A 21776-nucleotide genomic window follows, 5' to 3' on the forward strand; every position below is an offset into this window, starting at 1 on the left:
TTACTCCTTGAACAACGACAAACATCGTTCTGTAGTTTTTTTTTTCGAAATAGAAAAAAATTTCCGACACGAGTATCAGGTTATAAGTAGTTATATTCCAAATCAAAAAATCTAAGTGTCCGACAAAAATATTGGGTCAAATCCAAAGTCGGACAAAAAATTTAATTTTTATTATTAAACTGTCTTTTAAACTTTACTGGGTTCGTGCAACCCTTACCTTTAAAACCATATTTCCGACAACATTAGTAGGTTATAACTAATTATATTCTTAATCAAAAAATCAAAGTGTCGGACAAAAATATTGGGGCAACTCGACAGTCGGACAAAAAAATTATTTTTATTAGTAAAATATACTTTCAAATTATGCTGGCTTCGTGCATCCCTTATCTTTACAACCATTTTTCCGACAAAAGTAGTAGGTTACAAGTAATTATATTCTTAAACAAAAAATATAATTGTCTGACAAAAATGTTGGGGCAAACGAACAGAAAACCTAATTCTTTTAGGCTATCGACGAGGAGGTATTATCAAAAAAAAATTTTAAAACAGTGTTTCTCGGTTACTTTTGAATCGATTTAGCTGAAAATTGGTACACACACTAAGTAAAGCATTTAAAAGGGTATGACGTTGATCGGAACCCAAAATTTTCTTAAAAAATTTTCCGACAAGAGGGAAAATTTTAGAAAAATTGTGATCTGATAATTTGTGTACATACTCCTTGAACAACGACAAACATCGTTCTGTAGTTTTTTTTTCTCGAAATAAAAAAAAATTTCCGACACAAGTATCAGGTTATAAGTAGTTATATTCCAAATCAAAAAATCTAAGTGTCCGACAAAAATTTTGGGTCAAATCCAAAGTCTGACAAAAAATTTAATTTTTATTAATAAACTGTCTTTTAAACCTTACTGGGTTCGTGCAACCCTTACCTTTAAAACCATTTTTCCGAAAACATTAGTAGGTTATAAGTAATTATATTCTTAATCAAAAAATCAAAGTGTCGGACAAAAATATTGGGGCAACTCGACAGTCGGACAAAAAATTTATTTTTATTAGTAAAGTATACTTTCAAATTATGCTGGGTTCGTGCATCCCTTATCTTTACAACCATTTTTCCGACAAAAGTAGTAGGTTACAAGTAATTATATTCTTAAACAAAAAATATAATTGCCTGACCAAAATGTTGGGGCAAACGAACAGAAAACTTAATTATTTTAGGCTATCGACGAGGAGGTATTATCAAAAAAAAATTTTAAAACAGTGTTTCTCGGTTACTTTTGAATCGATTTAGCTGAAAATTGGTACACACACTAAGTAAAGCATTTAAAAGGGTATGACGTAGATCGGAACCCAAAATTTTCTTAAAAAATTTTCCAACAAGAGGGAAAATTTTAGAAAAATTGTGATCTGATAATTTGTGTACATACTCCTTGAACAACGACAAACATCGTTCTGTAGTTTTTTTTCTCGAAATAAAAAAAAATTTCCGACACAATTATCAGGTTATAAGTAGTTATATTCCAAATCAAAAAATCTAAGTGTCCGACAAAAATATTGGGTCAAATCCAAAGTCGGACAAAAAATTTAATTTTTATTAATAAACTGTCTTTTAAACCTTACTGGGTTCGTGCAACCCTTACCTTTAAAACCATTTTTCAGACAACATTAGTAGGTTATAAGTAATTATATTCTTAATCAAAAAATCAATGTCTCGGACAAAAATATTGGGGCAACTCTACAGTCGGACAAAAAATTTATTTTTATTAGTAAAGTATACTTTCAAATTATGCTGGCTTCGTGCATCCCTTATCTTTACAACCATTTTTCCGACAAAAGTAGTAGGTTACAAGTAATTATATTCTTAAACAAAAAATATAATTGTCTGACAAAAATGTTGGGGCAAAAGAACAGAAAACCTAATTCTTTTAGGCTATCGACGAGGAGGTATTATCAAAAAAAAAATTTTAAAACAGTGTTTCTCGGTTACTTTTGAATCGATTTAGCTGAAAATTGGTACACACACTAAGTAAAGCATTTAAAAGGGTATGACGTAGATCGGAACCCAAAATTTTCTTAAAAAAATTTCCGACAAGAGGGAAAATTTTAGAAAAATTGTGATCTGATAATTTGTGTACATACTCCTTGAACAACGACAAACATCGTTCTGTAGTTTTTTTTCTCGAAATAAAAAAAAATTTCCGACACAAGTATCAGGTTATAAGTAGTTATATTCCAAATCAAAAAATCTAAGTGTCCGACAAAAATATTGGGTCAAATCCAAAGTCGGACAAAAAATTTAATTTTTATTAATAAACTGTCTTTTAAACCTTACTGGGTTCGTGCAACCCTTACCTTTAAAACCATTTTTCCGACAACATTAGTAGGTTATAAGTAATTATATTCTTAATCAAAAAATCAAAGTGTCGGACAAAAATATTGGGGCAACTCGACAGTCGGACAAAAAATTTATTTTTATTAGTAAAGTATACTTTCAAATTATGCTGGCTTCGTGCATCCCTTATCTTTACAACCATTTTTCCGACAAAAGTAGTAGGTTACAAGTAATTATATTTTTAAACAAAAAATATAATTGTCTGACAAAAATGTTGGGGCAAACGAACAGAAAACCTAATTCTTTTAGGCTATCGACGAGGAGGTATTATCAAAAAAAAATTTTAAAACAGTGTTTCTCGGTTACTTTTGAATCGATTTAGCTGAAAATTAGTACACACACTAAGTAAAGCATTTAAAAGGGTATGACGTAGATCGGAACCCAAAATTTTCTTAAAAAATTTTCCGACAAGAGGGAAAATTTTAGAAAAATTGTGATCTGATAATTTGTGTACATACTCCTTGAACAACGACAAACATCGTTCTGTAGTTTTTTTTCTCGAAATAAAAAAAAATTTCCGACACAAGTATCAGGTTATAAGTAGTTATATTCCAAATCAAAAAATCTAAGTGTCCGACAAAAATATTGAGTCAAATCCAAAGTCGGACAAAAAATTTAATTTTTATTAATAAACTGTCTTTTAAACCTTACTGGGTTCGTGCAACCCTTACCTTTAAAACCATTTTTCCGACAACATTAGTAGGTTATAAGTAATTATATTCTTAATCAAAAAATGAAAGTGTCGGACAAAAATATTGGGGCAACTCGACAGTCGGACAAAAAATTTATTTTTATTAGTAAAGTATACTTTCAAATTATGCTGGGTTCGTGCATCCCTTATCTTTACAACCATTTTTCCGACAAAAGTAGTAGGTTACAAGTAATTATATTCTTAAACAAAAAATATAATTGTCTGACAAAAATGTTGGGGCAAACTAACAGAAATCTTAATTCTTTTAGGCTATCGACGAAGAGGTATTATCAAAAAAAAAAATTTAAAACAGTGTTTCTCGGTTACTTTTGAATCGATTTAGCTAAAAATTGGTACACACGCTAAGTACTACAATTAAAAGGGCATGACAAAGAATTATACACAAAATTTTCCAAAAAGATTTTCCGACAAGAGGGAAAATTTCGGAAATTTTTTTTAAAATTTTAGAATGTTCTCTACAAGGCGGAACCCGACATCCGACGCCCTGAAGGGCACTAAGGATTATGAGAAAGAAGAAGAAGGAATGTTCTCTACGTTACGTCCTTATAAATATTATAAGGTGTATTTCTACAAATTTTCAGTTTGATCTATGTAGATCTAACCGAGAAAAATTGTTTATAGTTCGCTTTGGTCTCCTTGATGCTTATTATTTTTTTATATCCCAGAGAACGGCTGTTCCCGTACATGCGACACTATATTATACAAGAAATTTTCGATTTTCTAAATGTGACTGAATTGAAAAAATTGGGCCAAATCCAATCTTAAAATATAGGCAAAGAGATATATGTCAACCATCCATTTTGGTCCAAGGGTGTGGATTTTACGTCCCATTTAGAGTCTGTTTTTCGTTCTCGTCCCCAAAACTTCCAAAAATTTCGAAAATTTAAGTCCGACTTTACAGCTTCTTATAGTACTGAACATTACCTTTCCAAAGCATGTTTAATTTTGAAAATTCTTCTCTTCTTCTTCTTCTTCTTCTTCTTCTTCTTCTTTCTTTTATATAGACATTACTATGTCTGTTTTTCAATGTGCCTCCAGTAAGTTGTCATTCCACCTTTTTCGTGGTCTTCCCACTGATCGTCTTCCTATTGGGGAACCTTCTCTGACCGTCCTTACTACTCTATTTGTTGTCATTCGGCTTATGTGGTCGTTCCATTCTACTCTTCTGCTTTTCACCCGATAGGCGTAACCAGGGGGTGGTTTTGGGGGTTATAACCCCCATTTTGGATGTACTTTGAGCTCTATACGCTTAACACAATTATTATTCCATACCCCCAGAGACCTTCAAGTAGACGTAACTCCCCCTTAGGATCATCCTGGTTACACCTCTGTTTCACCCAGTTATTAATGTTGTCCACCTTGCATCTCCTTCATATATCTGCACTTCTAACTCTATCCCACAGCGTCTTACCATCGATTTTTGGCAATGTTTTCATCTCTGCTGTTTCTATAGCATTCTTTTTGTCCTTTCTGTATCAGGTTGTGTTTCTGCCGCGTATGTCATTATTGGTCTGATGACTCTTTTGTAAATTCTGCCTTTCACTTCTTTTCTGGTGTTTTTATTTCTCTATATTGTTTCATTCAGGCAACCTGCGGCTCTGTTTGCTTTATTCACCTGATCTTCCACTTTTGTTTCGAGCTTTCCGTAGCTGCATAGTGTGATGCCTAGATATTTAAACTCCATGACTTGTTCTATTATTTGACCCTCCAGCTCTAATTTACACCTTATTAGATCTGCTGTTATAACCATGCATTTAGTCTTTTTTAGGGAAATTTACATGTTAAATTTTCTAGCGGTTATATTAAATTCGTGCAGCATACGTTGTAAATCATCTTCACTTTGAGAGATTAGTATTGCGTCGTCTGCATAGCAGATTATTTTAAGTGGTTTTTCTCCCATTTGGTATTCTTTTTTTGTTCTTACTTTTTTTATTATTTCGTCCATGATCAGGTTGAACAACAGAGGACTCAGGGAATCTCCCTGTCTTATCCCATTGTCATTTTGAAAATTGTATATACCATTCAAAAGTTACCGATCTCAGAAATTTTATTCAATTTCTATTTAAAAAGGGAAAAATGTTTTGTATGTGTGCATGTTTGTGGAAAAGTTATACCGATCTGAATTTCTTTTCTATGTTTCAAGAGGGGGTCAGGACCGATTCAGAACCGGTATAGCTTGTGACTTTCGACCACCCATAAGCCAGCTATAGGACTTGGTAGGTACAAAACGGCATATTTTTTGGGGGTATATATCTTGGGTTCAAGGAGAGACAGGAAAACCGAAAATACACTAGTTGTAGTGGTTGCGACGCTAAATTTAATAGAGCAATCAAGTTCATTTACCGGTCATTCCAATATTTTTTTATTCTATTTCGTATAGTGTATATTCGATGGACACTAGATCATTTGAGAGATAATGGTAGAAAGACGACCATTTATCTTAACTAGACCAGGGCGCATCTGTAAAAATATTAGTACATTTGGACGTTGAGAGGTGACTCAAATTTTTTTGCAGAAATTGCTTGAAAATAAATCAAATAATAATATTTGAGTTATCCTCCCTCTCAAAAAGGTCCGGAACATTGTTTAAATAATCAAAATGTCAAAAAATTAAGGAAAAATTCGATTTTTTTCTTGGTTTTTTGATTATAACTTTAAAAGTATTCATTTCCGGAAAAAGTTGTACTGACATAAAAGTTGCGTAATTAAATTTCCTACAATATAGAATTGGTTAAAAATTTAAGAAATAGTCACCCTTGTTGCAAAATAGCAATAATTATGAAAAAAAACATACAAAAACAAGTATTCGCATTTTACGTTTTTCAACCATTTATGCTACACTTAAGACCTCCATATTTCACCCTGAAAAATTTTATGATACAGTAAAACAACACTGTAAATTTCATTAAGATCGGTTCAATAGATTTTGCAAAATAAAATTTGCAATCCAGTTTCATAAAAAAAATTCATTTTTTCAAAATGTTACAGGACTGAAAATAAAGCAGATAGCAAGTTGAAATTTTTTTTTGCATATAGAAGTGTACTATACCTTTCATTTGCAATTTTGCAAAATTAAAATCGCTTAACACCACGGCGTCAGGAATTTTTTTAAATAAACATTAATTATTGGTGCTACGCGCAGGTCAGCGGATAGGTTGCTCTGATTGGGCATTCCAATGACCTTTGATAATGATTGATACATTTTAATTATTATGACATTTCGATATAAATAAATAAATTTGTTTATTGCAAAATAAAAACACATACTCTATCCTTTGAAATAACACTTTTATTAGCAAAAACTTTCTTTGTTCATATATTTTAACTTAAATAATAAAAGTTTATTATTTTTAAACATATGCAATTGTTTAAACAATATTTCACAAACAATAATAAAATAAGTTTGATTTTTGTGGAATTAAAAAATTAAAATACAATAAAATATAGAGTAAGAAAATAATATATTAGATAAAGATTGGAAGAAATTTTGGTGGAAATCAACCTGTGTGAATCAAACACCGCTGTCCTGCGCGTAGCACCAAAAATTATTGTTTATTTCAAAAATTTTCTGACGCCGTGGTAATTAATCGATTTTAATTTTGAAAATTGCAAATGAAAGGTACAGTACACTTCTATAAGGAAAAAAAAATTCAACTTGCTATCTGCTTTATTTTCAGTCCTGTAACATTTTGAAAAAATGAATTTTTTTTCCGAAAGCAATATTGCAAAATTTATTTTGCAAAATCTATTGAACCGATCTTAATGAAATTTACAGTATTGTTTTACTGTATCATAAAGTTTTTCTGGATGAAATATGAAGGTCCTAAGTGTAGCATAAATGGTTGAAAAACGTAAAATGCGAATACTTGTTTTTGTATGGTTTTTTCGCAATTATTGCTATTTTGCAACTAGGGTGACTATTTTTTAAATTTTTAACCAATTCTATATTGTAGTAAATTGAATTACGCAACTTTTATGTCAGTACAACTTTTCTCGGAAATGAATACTTTTAAAGTTATAATCAAAAACGAAGAAAAAAATCGAATTTTTCCTTCAATTCTTGACATTTTGATTATTTAAACAATGTTCCGGACCTTTTTGAGAGGGAAGATAACTCAAATAATATTATTTGATTTATTTTCAAGCAATTTCTGCAAAAAAATTTGAGTTACCTCTCAACGTCTATCTCAAAACAGATCCGCCCTTGACTAAACGTGGAATCGAGAAACAATACATTTAAATTCATACATTTAATTTATAAATAACTTTGAAAAACTCCTGATACAAGAATAAAAAAATTGCTAAACGCTGTAAAAATAAGTGGCGCATACAATATTCCAGCTACAAATGAGCATGATTATGGAAACATCTTTTAAAATAAAACTAGAATTTTATTTTCGATCAAAATGAAAATACATTCTTGCGCCACGTAATATTTATATCAGTTCATTTGTAGCTGGAATATTGTATGCGCCACTCATTTTTACGGCGTTTAGCAGTTTTTTTATTCTTGTATACATATACAATGAAAAAAACATCAAATATTATGTAACAAATAATTCTTAAAAATACATAAATTGTTGATTAATTATCGTTATCTTCAAATTCTGAATCTTCAGATAGGTACAAATTTTGTTCATCTTCACTCTCATCGGAAGACGGCTCCCCCTCATCCTGATCATCAGAAGTGGAAACTAATAAATGAAACATTTTATTAAAAAAAAAAGTAATGAAAACTGTTAGACTTATTAAACTAAAGCATTTTTCCCTTTAACTACTCGCGCATCATGTCATAACATAAGTACACGCGTGGCGTACTTTTTGGCTTGGCACCACTTAAAAGCAACGGTTTTGTTTATTTTTTTTTAAATACACTTAGTTGTTTGTTATTAACCTTAATCGGCATTAGCGAATGCTTTGAGTTCCTTCTCAGTAAGTCAATTGGGATTTCAAGCTGGAACCTAATCAAAAATAAAATTATTAATATAAAATTTTTTGAAACATGATTTTTTTACATGAGAAAAAGTTTTGTTTATAAAGAAAAATATATTTTGTGCCATAATGACTAAAAAACAATTATTGAAAGAATTACGTACATTACTGCAATCATGGCGTATTTTGTACACCACCATAAACAACAAATAATAAACTGGTAATTACGGCTTTCTCAGAACGCCGATTCCAACGAAACTAAAACCAATTGTAAAGCACATTCCAGTGATAGGTTAGATAGATAAACTAGGTCAAAAATTAATTTTTTAAATATATTTTCAGTAGAATTCTTATATCTGGCGTTCAAAATACGCCACCGCGTGTAGTTAAAAGTTAAGTAAAATGGACTTAATGCAAGTAATTGTTTCGATTTTTTAAATAAAAATGGTTTAATTTTAAAATTCTTTAAAATATCAAATTTTAAAATATAAAAAAGCAGAAAAGCAGACATACAGAGAAAAACCTTAATATCAGCGTAATAGATTAAATTTTTAATGTAATTATAAATATATTACCTGAATGAGCAGCTATCTCTCGGAATGTGGGACACTGCTCGCCATCGAACCAAAAAAACTCAAAGCTGCCATCGATATTTAACCACCCGCACTCTTGAATATCAAGGTCTGTAGGTCGCCTCAGGTGAGCATTGCACCACACGTTACTGATATAAATGGTTCGTTTTATATGTTGCAATAACTCTTTTTTGGTTGGTGGAAGATTTGATGCGTCGAACCCTTTTAGGTTTTTTCTCCAAATTTTGTCATTTTCATTTTTATTTTTATATTTTCTTTCAAATACTTCGAATCTGCCTTTATCGATATCATTTTTTGTATTTAAACTATATATTTGGCATACATACTCTTCAATAGATTTAAATACTTCGTGTTCTGTATCCAAATATTTCGGCACCGTTTCTAGTAGCTGCATAAAAGCATCTTGATACGATTGTTTTTTTTTTAGTATGGCAAATGGTCTTTTTTTCCCTTTTCTGTAAAAAGCTGGATTAAAATCATTACCCGTAAATATGTGACAAACGGTTAGGGCTCTTGCTAATTTGTCACCTAATCCTTGGTAAATTTTATTCATATTCAAATACTCTCTTTTTTTGTTCGAACACATATTTACCGTAATTTGAATATCTGCTTTTAAATATTTCATATTTGCAAGAATAATTACTGGTATATCCGAGTCAGTGCAATGGACTTCAACGTTGTAATTATTAGGCAGTTGGCATATGTGGTACATAATCTTGGTATCTGCTTCTTCGTGAAAGCAACATAAGTTGTAATCTGTAGTTTTTTTAATATGATTTTCATGTACTTGGTAAGAGTAACAGGAAGTTCCATAACTTAACTTGACTATTTTATCTTGGCATAAAATAACAAAACAATCATCAGTCCAATCATCGATTAAAAATTCAACGAAACTTTCTTTGAAATTTTTACTTCTTAACAGTTTCCCAAAATCAGAGGGTCGCTTATTGTTTTTATGCACGCTATGAACGGTATCATCCTCTCCTCTTTGGCGGTGTTCATAATCTTTTATACTTGGATCGTTGAATTTGTCAAATATAATGTGGACTTCTTTTTTATCTGATACCAACAGCTTAAAAATATACATTGAAATTTTCCCGTATGTATTAGGTACATTTTTCAATGTGTGGAGCAAATAGAAGCCATCGTAGATATGGATATCGGCTTTCGGAGGATTGCCATTCTCTTCCTGGTAAATTAAAAAGTTTATTGTTAATAATTGATTTTATTAAACATTTATATTAATTTTAATTTTTTTAAATACAGTACAACCTGCCACATCCGTACCCGCTCATATCCGGACCTCCCCATATCCAGGTGGTTCTGCCGTCCGTATCTACCAAAATCCCCGGAGAAAGGCAGTCCTGCTGTTGGACAATGCAACCGACCCAAAAGAACTAAAATATGGCGAAATAATGTATTGTAGAATCTATAAAACGTGTCCATCGACGAACGTTATTGACAGCGCTGATTACTGAAATATATGAAGGAGAAAACGTTTCAGAGACTATAAAAGAAGTGGTTTTGATATCCGGATTTTTTCATATCCGGATCGGTCTGTCGCCACATTGATCCGGATATGGCAGATTTTACTATACTTATTTCTTAAAAAGGTTTACCTGATATGACTTCAACTCCTCGAAAATCACTGATTTTTGGGTTTTACAAATAGATCCGTCAGAGTGGCATAAAGAAAATGGAATAGGCGTCAGCGGATATTTCAACGCTTCTTTTAGATCTATATGGCTTTGCAGCGACGCATAAAATAATCTTCCAAAAATGTCTCTTTGAATGGTAACTTCTTTGACTTTTCCATTAATTTTTACTTTTTTGACACATTTTGAAGCAAAATTAACAACAGTGTTTTTTAAAATAGCCTTGTCAAACCTTTCTGGGTCTATTTGAGATTCAGTAATAAATTTAATTCGTTGCAGCTCTCCTGTAGTTTCAATATTAGATAAGAATGTGTAAATATCTTCAGATACTGATTGCCCTGAAGATATATTGTACAAATTCTCTTGAGATAAATTGCTTGAAAAAGGATTCGTACATTGCTGTATTATAGTTAACAAATTTTCAACATTTTTATTGCTGTGACAGATAGAAGATTTCCTTAAATCTTTGGTTATATCATCCTTTGAATACAAATTGCAGAAATCCATTAATTTCGAAATCATGTTAGTACGCAGTGAATGGGTAATAGCCCATTTTTGCCGAGCACCCACAGAATTTGTCATATTTATAATGCCTGATGATCTAGAAGCAGCATGTGCATTTATAGTCTGTTCTAGTGTTATGTCGATGGGGTTTCTTGAAAATGGCTTTGTGGTCCTTCTTATGCCAAAGAAGCAATCTCCGTACTCTTGTATCAAACCAGGATGAGTTTCTTCAATCTTTTCTAATTTGTTTAAATATATGGTTAAGTATCTGGCATAATTTTGATGATTGAAAGCGAAAAAAATGTTTGTCATTTTTTCCAAGACATATTTGTAAATGTCAAAATTAGCAGTTCGGATACTAAATTCAAGCATTAGGTAATAATCTATCAATTGTATGTACATCATAAAAATTTGAGGTGTCTTTCCATGGTTCCCTTGTAAAGTATCTTTCTTAAATTGTGCATAATCTTCAAAAATTTTGTGACATAATTCATTATTTATCACTGGATTTTCATTTTCATTTTCTGAGTAATGTTTTAAGTAGGTTTTAATTGTTTCTAAATCATACTGTTTATTTTCTAAAAAAAATTCTACGTGCAATAGTTGAAGTGCAAGTGAAATTATTGGATGAATTTTACAGCAGCGATTAAAATGTTTACCAGTAAGAAATGTATTTATAGATCCATTCGCTAAAACTTCGGCATCAACAAGCATGTTTGTTAAACCACATCCATTAATGAATTTGCCTACAGCTTTAAAAAACGATAGCATAATGTGAAATGATCCTAAATGAATAAATAGATTTTTGAATTCTTCTTCAGCTGATTGAATTTTTAAAGCTATTTTAGCAATGGCCAAATCATAAGTAACATTGAAGTATTTTTTTCCACACTCAGAAGCAATTTTTAAGCTAAGACGCATTGTTTCTTTTATGACTCGTGGATCTGTAGGAGAATCATTGATTTGGGTCAAATAATCTATTTTTTGAATAGTTGAATTATCGTTAGAAATCTTTGCATTGTATCCTACCCACATAGGTACATTCTGTAGATGAAGTTTGTGGGAAAAAATCCAACAAAAGTTTATTTGTTTGAAAAGTAAAACGCACTTTTCGTTATCTGAAGTTGAAGATGTTTCTACGCCTTGGGTATTATCTTCATTTATAAATAATTCTTCGTTACTAGTAGGTGGATCAGTGTTCGTAGATTCTAAACTTACAGTAGTAGTTGGATTAGTGCTCGCAGATTCTTTATTATTTGAGATAAATTCAGGACGTTTTTGTTTCGTTGGTGGTAAATTTTCAGTTTCAAACGACTCAAAAGATCTTTTTCTTCGATTACTTTTATTTCGAAGATTCAGTGCTAAATTTTGTTCCTGAACGTTTGAGCTGTTATGGGATTCCTGAGCAATCAAATGGTTAGCTGCAGGAATATCCTGATAAGCGATTCCAACTGTATCATGAAGTGTATTTTTGCCTGATTGTGTTTCAACGAATCTATCATAATTATCCCAAGCGACTCCACATGCTAAGGAAGAAGTCGGAATTATGCCCGAAGGACACGTTTGTCCATTCGCAATGCACGAGTAAGCTGCAGAAGATTCTAATTCCGCTAAACCTGAATAGCTGATTGAATAACCGCACCTATTTAATATTTCCATTACCTTTACATTGCCAGTAAGACTTTTCATTGACATACCAAAAATAATTTGTTTACGAGGCTTTATATTACCTTTGGTAATGGAATAAATCGAATCGGATGCCAAGCACGCGGTTAATCTTTCGATTCTTTCGGTCTCTACTTTAGTTCCACTCAATGCCGTTTTCCAGAACACATTCAGCCAATTTGGAATGTCGCATTCACCCTTATTTAGAGCTTCAGCGTCAAGAAAATCTGGTAAAGGCTTTTTTTTAATTTGCAAGATTTTTTTTCTATATTTAATTGCAAATTCACGACATTCTTGCTCAAAAATTATGTCAAGGATTTCATCATCATTGATATTTTCTAAATCCGTATTCACTGACATAACAAACCATTTCTTTGAAAAATATTCAAACTTAATTTTTTTTTTCAGATGTATTTCCATATATTGTCTTAGAGTATTAGTCGTTATCAGGTTTTCAGGGAAGTCTTTTCCTTCAGACTCATAGACTTCTTGCAAAAATAAAATGTATATATCTTGCAAATAAGTGACAGAGAAAATTTTTGATTCGCTTACAACTTCCTTTTCAATATACTGAATCAACTGTTTACGAGCAATCTCGTTGTAACCACGTGTATCTGTCCAAATAGTTGTAGGTGGTTTGTTTGTATAAGCTTTAAAATTTGAAAAATATTTTAAACTGCATCTTTGATGATAGAATAACATAATATTTTCATTATTTACTTCTTCGTGAATTGACATTAGCATTTCTACATCATTCATTTCAGTTGCGTAGCTTCGAATTCTATCAAAAAATCTGATTTTATGTTTTGTTTGGCTACAATATAATTTGCGTCCTTTCCATTTAATACTTATGTTTCCACAAAAAAAACATTTTTCTTGACATTTTTGTTCATTTTCAACGATACTATCATCAACAATGTCATTATCCACCTCCATTTCATCTGCATTTTCAATGTCATCTGCATCTCTCGATAATTGTTGTCTTGTACATCTAAAATTACAATTGTAATTAAAACAAAATATTATTACATAAAAATTTAATGTACAAAAAATTGTTAAAAAATAAGATTTAATAATTAAAAAATACTCACTTAACAGAAACATTAACTGGTTCCAAATTAATTGCTGCCGATGAAAAAGACGAGTTAGTCGAATAATCTTCAGTCGATAAATATGACACTGCTGCTTCACTGCAATATAATTTTATTACGTAACATTTATATAAATATGTATATAAATAAAAAACATACCAAACCAACCATGAAGTGGATAAATTTGAAGAATTTGTTTTCAAGTTATCTGCTTCATCAACAGACGAAATTGTTGCACCCACTGATGTTGAGGGAGTCTCACTTAAAAAAAAGTATCATGTAAACATGTTAATTAAAACAAACTTAAAAAACCAAATAATATTGAAGTATCTAATGTTTTGAAACTTATGTTTCTTTTTGTTTAATTAAAAATGTGATCTTAATAGTACTTCAAAATACTTGACTTTTATTTTATTTTTTTTTTGGAAATAAGAACAATATGAATTTAAACTAACAATATGAAATATTACATTGAATTAAAGATTTTTCCTTTTTTCTGATACCTTAATGAACATAAAAAATGTATGAGAAAAAATAAAAGTGGCGTACTTTTTAATTTTTTTTCTTCAATACTTTGTATACCTACGGCTTTTTTGGTCAATTTATAGTATTTTATGAAACAAGACATATAAGTAAACAAAATATAACATTATAAGATTTATTAAAATCGGTTCATTCGGAGAAAACAGCTGAAATCTTATTTTTGGGGGGTAAGCTATCGATGTAAGGCTTAGGAAAAGGAAACGTTTAAATTTGGGAAATAACGACCACCCTAATGTATATGCAAATATGCACCATGTATACTGTGAAAAGTTACTTAATACATTTTATGTATGGGGAATATCAGAGGTCATTTTATGCTTTAATTCGGGAATTTATGAAACCTATGCTGGGTTATAAAGGGCGATGTCAGAAGATACCCTGCATAAAATGCAACGCCCAAATTTTTGGTTTTTATATTTTTATAACACTTTTTTCTAACAGGGTCCAAAATGCACGTTTTTGATTAAAGCCGCATATCACGAGAATCTACATCGATTAACCTTTAATTTGAGCGTTTATAAGTTTAATTTCGTTGAATTGTTATTGCAAAAATAGCCTTCAATTTTTTGTGAGTCACATCAGCCGGAGGGAGAATTTCCCCACCACCATGCCAATATCTCGGCATGCCGTTGCTCGAAAAAACGTATACTATATTTATTTCTTGATAAAAAATAGCTTGTTTTTTTTGAATGCCGCCAGTTTCATTTTTTAATTGTTGAACAAAGTGGCAGCGATTTAAAAAAAATGGCTATCTCAGCCCCTATTTATAAAGAAAATTTAACAACATTTTTAAAGCAATAAAAAAGGGTTATAAAAATTTTTTTAGATTGTTTTTAATTTTATATGAAAATATAGGTATTCAAAAAGAGAATTCAACTTAAATTAAGTACTGCGATTTTTTTCAAAAAGTTATGGCCCTTTACATTATTTTTCGTCTTGGAATAAATAAATTATCAGATTTTAGCAACAAATTAACCGATTAATGACCGATAGGTATTTATGGTTAACATTTGAACTTTATTAAACTGTTAATTGAAAATTTTATGTATAATCAAAAAACAAAGATAAGAGAAAAGAAAAATTGCTGAAAATTATCCAGGGTTTTTTGAATCATAGCAATAAACAACTAAATTATAACACAAAACGTGTAGCATTTAATTGGTTATTTAATTTTAACAAATAAAATGAACTGAAAAAAAAATTAATTAATTCATTTGAAATAATCAAATATTATCGGAATTTCGAAATTCAAAATTAGTTAGATTTGTTTTTAACAGCAGAAGAAGAATATTTAAACAAAAAATTGCAATTTCCAATAAATCCGAATTATAATTGTTTATTATAAAGTGACATTAATTCAAACATTGTTTTAAAAACAATACCTTTACTTCCGCTTGATTCGTGCTACACGTGCTGAACCTTTATTTTATCTGACGAAAGGTCACAGATGGTGTCTTCAGGATTTTATAGAAGACAAGAAGCGAGTGTATTTTTTTTGTTCAAACTAGACATAGGATTCCTCATTATATTCTATCTATAATAAAAAGTCCATGTGTAGTTTTCACGTCGCCACACTGTAAATTATATAATACATTATACGCATAGGGGTTGTGTGATAGCTCAGTCGAAAGGTTTTTCAATTCTCTATTCACTAATATAAACTTATTTATACAGGATGCCCAAAAAATGTTGTGAATTAAATTAATTGAGACAAAAAGAAGAATGTACGTAATTTATTTAATGCAAAATACGTTTTACTGCTGTCACAAAACCGAAAAAAATGTTAATTTGAAAAAAAACATTGATTTTCTCTTATAGTCAATGTTAAAGCTACCACCCACCTGCCACTTGGGAGTTTGAACATCTAGTTTAAGCGAGAAACAATGTTTTTTTGTGATATAAATGTTTTTGCGTTTTTTCTAACAATAGTAAAATGTATTTTGAATGAAATAAATTACATATTATTATTTTTATTGTGTGATTTAATTTAATTAAAAAAACATTGTGCACTCTGTATAAATAATTATGTTAATGTTTATCTTAGTGAATAGAGCAATGAATAACCTTTCGAATGAGCTATCACACCACCCCTATTCTCATTAAAAAAATCATCGATTACGTCATCACGCCCAGATAGATGACGTCACTAATATGAGATATATGCCAAAAAATTATAATTTACAAATAAAAATCGACCTATTTCAGGATTTTTCTCCAGTCTCCAGTTCTCGAGAAAATGAATTTATTCCAACTCAAACGTCCTCACTGTGTAATACTTTTTCGTCAGACGTTTTCTACGTTCAGTCCGTGCCGCCCCAACCAAGCGTGTCTTCAAAATTAATATCATTTGCTTATTATTATCACTTTTAATATTTTATATAAATCCCAAACAAAATTAATCACTTTGAATATTTTGCATAAACCCCATCTAAACAAATACGCGTTCTTGAATTTTCTTTAAAACATTTAAAATATTATTTAATAAACATACAAATTTGCTATATTTTTTAACAAATTTTATAAATTAATATACTTTCATAGTTGCACCAGAGGTACACATCTCTGATTGAACACACATGTATATTAACATTCTATAAAGTTATACCTTAATATAAAATAAATTATACCAGAATAAGCATTTAGGTATACACGAAATGTGAAAAAGAAAAATAGAAAAAAATTTAATTACAAAATAATATTGCAATTAACAATTTAAAGAAAATATGATAAAAATTCTTACCTTTCAGGAAGAAGAAATTGTTTTTTAACAATAAATTTTTTATAACATTGTGAATGATATCCTATTTCATTATTATCCCAATTTTCTGGCAATTCAACATCATTCCATTGATGCTGATGTTGTTGACGGGCTTTCAAAGATGTAGTACATGACAACCACGTTTTATTAGAGAATTCTTTTACTTTATCCTGGATACCTTTAAAATCTTTTGTTTGGGCACTTAAATGTTTACACAAAAAACACTGCATTTTTATTTATTTAAAAAATATATTAAAGCCACTATACTATACAACTACTTTTTCTATTGTCATACAATATATTATGTCAATTATGATTTCACTACCTGGATCATAATGAACTTCATTATGATACAGATTTTCATTACGATACAGATTTTTAACCAATAGAATCGCGATATGGCATTCGCGATAAAGGTGGCACACTCGCAGTGACCAATGTCGAGTCAAATGCATACGCTTTGACAGTTCTCTATATGTAAACAAACTGACAAACTAGGTACTTAATTTGTTTGCTTTACAAAATTAATAAATTTGAATACAGGGTGTTTGGTAAAGATTGGGTCATAGCTTAAACTTAGATTTCTGAGCTTAAAATAGGTCGATTTAAGCTAACTTACCTTAGTACGAAAGTTGATAATAACAACCGAAATACAGGGTGTCAAATTTAATCTTTTATTATATTTATTGTTGAATATTTCCTGACAGGCATAGGATAATGACACAAAATTTGGCAAGCGGGAGTTTTTTCGGATGAGAAAACTAAATTTGCTACCAAAAATGATGTATTACCCAGAGGGCGCTACGTACGTCTTTCAGCGCCAATTTAATACGTTCAATTTTTTTTTCCCCAACTGTACATACTTTTTGAATCAAAACTTTTATTTTCTGAATATTTTTGCTTAAAAAAGGTATACTACATTCATCTCGCTAAACTCAACTGTTTTTGAGATAGACGCATTTGAACTCTGCGATACAACATAATTTTTTCCATAATATCGTTGTAGTTACACCCGAAAAACCAACTTGAAACCATAATAATTGTGCCAGTTTTCATTTTTATGTCAGTGCATCGCAAATTCCATTTGAAGAAATTGCAATACGTTTTTAAAAAAAATTTATGGTTTTAAGTTATTTTTCGTCTTTAACTACAATATTATGCAAAAAATTATATTGCCTCGCAGACTTAAAATGCTTATCGAAAATGTTTATCTCGAAAACGGTTGAGTTTAACGAGATGAATATAGTAACCTTTTTTAAGTATAAATGTTAAGAGAATAAAAGTGTTGATTCAAAAGGTATGTAGAGTGAGAAATAAAACAATTGAATCTATTAAATGAGCGCTGAAAGGCGTATGTGGCGCCCTCTGGATAATATATCATTTTTGGTGGCAAATTTAGATTTATTGTCCCGAAAAACCCCTGCTTACCGAATTTCGTGTTATTATCCCATGCCTGTTAGGAAATATTCAAGAATAAATAAAATAAAAGTTTAACTTTATCACCTTGTATGTAGATTATTATCAACTTATGTACTAAGGTAAGTTAGCTTATATCGACCTATTTTAACCTCAGGAATCTAAGGTTAAGCTATGGCCCATTCTTTACCAAACACCCTGTATATGTACACTCTGGACCAAAATTAATCAACCACCTTAAAAATGGGTTATTTTTGATGGTTTGTATTTTATAAACCTCTTGTCCGATTTAAGTGATTTTTTCGTAACATTAGCGCCTTATTCTTTAGCAATATCCCTGTAGTAATATTGTCGGTACACACATAATTTTTATTGCAAACCTAGTGTATGAATCAAACTGTGTTTTTTCTCAAAGTTCGCATCACCCCGTGGAATATTCTAGCATCTCAACATAGCTCATAGCCTCATTCCTTCTCAACATTCAGTTTTTTCATTAATTCGTTTATGTTGGATAATAAAAAAGTTAAGGACTTTAAAAACTAGCCATGTTTTTCATAGACAAAGTGTGTTTTTAAATGGCAAACTTTAAGGAGTAATTGTGCATGACAAAATAAAGTCAGTTTGCTTTACGAGAAAAACGTATGTCCACAAATGCATCGTTTCCGAGATAGGGGGTGTTGAAGTTTTTCTGACAAACTGACGATTTATTTATTGCTTTAAAACCAGTTGAGATATGCAAATGAAATTTGGTGGGTTTTAAGAGGTAGTTATTGCACATTTTTTAACTACAGTTAAGAATTTAATATTCACCATTGGCGCGCATACGGGTAATATGAGCCGAAGAATACGTAATTTAATATGAAGTCAAAAATGTATAAAATTTAATTTTTTTTAAATTGTACCAAAACGCCCCATTATTTTTGTCCTACAAGTGATCCAATATGCATTACACATGTAAAAAAACAGTACAAAATAAAAATAACATCTGTGGTAATAAATAAAAAAATTTCAGGAGATTGACATTTTCGGCGCGTCCGACTGCGCATATGCCCCGTGAAAATTGTCCGACAGGGTTACCACATTATTGTAAAAAGGTTTTATGGTAGATACCGTTAAAATTATCCATGTGGTAATAAATTTATTATTTTCATAAATTTTAAGTTATTTTTCGGGTGTAACTTTAATGATATTATGCTAAAAATGATGGTGTATCGCATATTTAAAATGCGTTTATCTCGAAAACGGTTGAGTTTAGGAAGATGAAAGAAGTATACCTTTTTTAAGTAAAACTAATAGGAAAATAAAAATTTTAATGTCAAAATTATACAGAGTGAGGGATAAAAAAAATTGAACGTAATAAATGAGTGCTGAAAGGCATATGTGGCGCCCTCTGGGCAATGCATAATTTTTGGTAAGGAATTTAGATTTCTCGACCCAAGAAACCCCCAAATGTAAAATTACATGTTGTTATCTCATACCTATCAGGAAATATTAAATAATAAATAAAAAAAAAGTTTAACTTTGACACCCTGTATCTCGGCTATTATAAACTTTGTACTAAGGTAAGTTAGCTTAAATCGGCCTATTTTAACCTCAGGAACCTGAGGTTAAGCTATGGCCCATTCTTTACCAAACACCCTGTATGCATAAAAATTACTTTTTCTTTTAATTGTACCAAAACGCCCCATTATTTTTGTCCGACAAGTGATCCAATATGCATTACACATGTAAAAGAACAGTACAAAATAAAAATGACATCTGTGGTAATAAATAAAAAATTTTCAGGAAATTGACATCTTCGGCGCGTCCGACTGCGCATATGCCCCGTGAAAATTGTCCGACAAGGTTACCACATTATTGTAAAAAGGTTTTATGATAGATACCGTTAAAATTATCCATGTGGTAATAAATTTATTATTTTCATAAATTTTAAGTTATTTTTCGGGTGTAACTTTAATGATATTATGCTAAAAATGATGGTGTATCGCATATTTAAAATGCGTTTATCTCGAAAACGGTTGAGTTTAGGAAGATGAAAGAAGTATACCTTTTTTAAGTAAAACTAATAGGAAAATAAAAATTTTAATGTCAAAATTATACAGAGTGAGGGATAAAAAAAATTGAACGTAATAAATGAGTGCTGAAAGGCATATGTGGCGCCCTCTGGGCAATGCATAATTTTTGGTAAGGAATTTAGATTTCTCGACCCAAGAAACCCCCAAATGTAAAATTACATGTTGTTATCTCATACCTATCAGGAAATATTAAATAATAAATAAAAAAAAAGTTTAACTTTGACACCCTGTATCTCGGCTATTATAAACTTTGTACTAAGGTAAGTTAGCTTAAATCGGCCTATTTTAACCTCAGGAACCTGAGGTTAAGCTATGGCCCATTCTTTACCAAACACCCTGTATGCATAAAAATTACTTTTTCTTTTAATTGTACCAAAACGCCCCATTATTTTTGTCCGACAAGTGATCCAATATGCATTACACATGTAAAAGAACAGTACAAAATAAAAATGACATCTGTGGTAATAAATAAAAAATTTTCAGGAAATTGACATCTTCGGCGCGTCCGACTGCGCATATGCCCCGTGAAAATTGTCCGACAAGGTTACCACATTATTGTAAAAAGGTTTTATGATAGATACCGTTAAAATTACCGATGTGGTAATAAATTTATTATTTTCATAAATTTGACATATTTAGCGTGTCCGACGCGTCATATGCCCCAATATTTTTGTCCGACAAAATTGTTTTCGTTGTTTATATGATAAAATCCATTGATTAAAATAGAATGACCAATGTGGTAATAAATTTTTTTCTTGCATAAAATTGACAACTTCGTCACCGCTTGACAGACAAACGCCCCACTACCATAATGCGCCAAGCTCAAAATTTGTCCGACTCCACCCAAATAACAAGTACAAAAAGTTTCAACGGTGTGGTCATAAATAATAATTGTATATGCGGGCCCAAGGCCTAATAGACTTTCTTCAAATAAACTTTTTTATCCGATGCCTAGATTTTGTGTCATTTTGGAACTACTAAAATTTTTTATTTCATTAGTAGTTCCAAAATATAGGCATCGGATAAAAAAGTTTATTTGAAGAAAGTATATTTTTTTGTTCTTCTTAATGGCGGTACAGGCTCGTTTTTTTAATATTGTATTTAATTACAGAGTAATTTCCACATATTAACATATTTTTCAAATTGGGCTCTGTACCGCCATTCTTTATTATATTACGAATACGTGTGCCAAATACCTCGAAAAAATATTCAAAATTACAGCCGCAATCTTGGAACGCGTTTTCGCTACCTGTTGATCGCTACTGTTTCACCTTAAAGGTTACCGCTTTACAATTTACTAATTTTTTTTAATGATCTGAAAGTTCCGCCGGTTCAAAATGCTTACTTTAAAAAATGGTTTTAGATTAAAAAAAAATTGTTATTTTGAAAAAATACCTTTTTGAAATTTTGAAAAACGTTCTTTTTTCAAAAAAACATAAA

The 21776-nt window shown here is 30.6% G+C and overlaps 1 protein-coding gene across 1 annotated transcript; it reads right to left on the bottom strand.

The window, feature by feature from the left end:
- Positions 1–7346: 7346 nt before the first annotated feature.
- Positions 7347–17457, bottom strand: LOC126886331 (uncharacterized). Its single transcript, XM_050653203.1, has 6 exons — positions 16828–17457; positions 13704–13805; positions 13545–13643; positions 10249–13444; positions 8612–9818; positions 7347–7798 (listed from the first exon to the last, which is right to left on the bottom strand). The coding sequence occupies exons 1-6, from the start codon at positions 17073–17075 to the stop codon at positions 7689–7691; spliced, it is 4962 nt and encodes a 1653-aa protein (XP_050509160.1). The 5' UTR covers positions 17076–17457; the 3' UTR covers positions 7347–7688.
- Between the last annotated feature and the right edge of the window lie 4319 nt (positions 17458–21776).

This window comes from Diabrotica virgifera, chromosome 6, assembly GCF_917563875.1.
Source record: "Diabrotica virgifera virgifera chromosome 6, PGI_DIABVI_V3a".
In the NCBI taxonomy this organism is placed as follows: Eukaryota; Metazoa; Arthropoda; class Insecta; order Coleoptera; family Chrysomelidae; genus Diabrotica; species Diabrotica virgifera.

Coding starts and splice junctions, on each gene's coding strand:
- LOC126886331 (XM_050653203.1), bottom strand. CDS start 17,075: ATGCAGTGTTTTTTGTGTAAACATTTAAGTGCCCAAACAAAAGATTTT. Junction 13,644..13,703: donor TCCACTTCATGGTTGGTTTG/GTATGTTTTTTA, acceptor ATTATATTGCAG/TGAAGCAGCAGTGTCATATT. Junction 13,445..13,544: donor CCAGTTAATGTTTCTGTTAA/GTGAGTATTTTT, acceptor TTGTAATTTTAG/ATGTACAAGACAACAATTAT.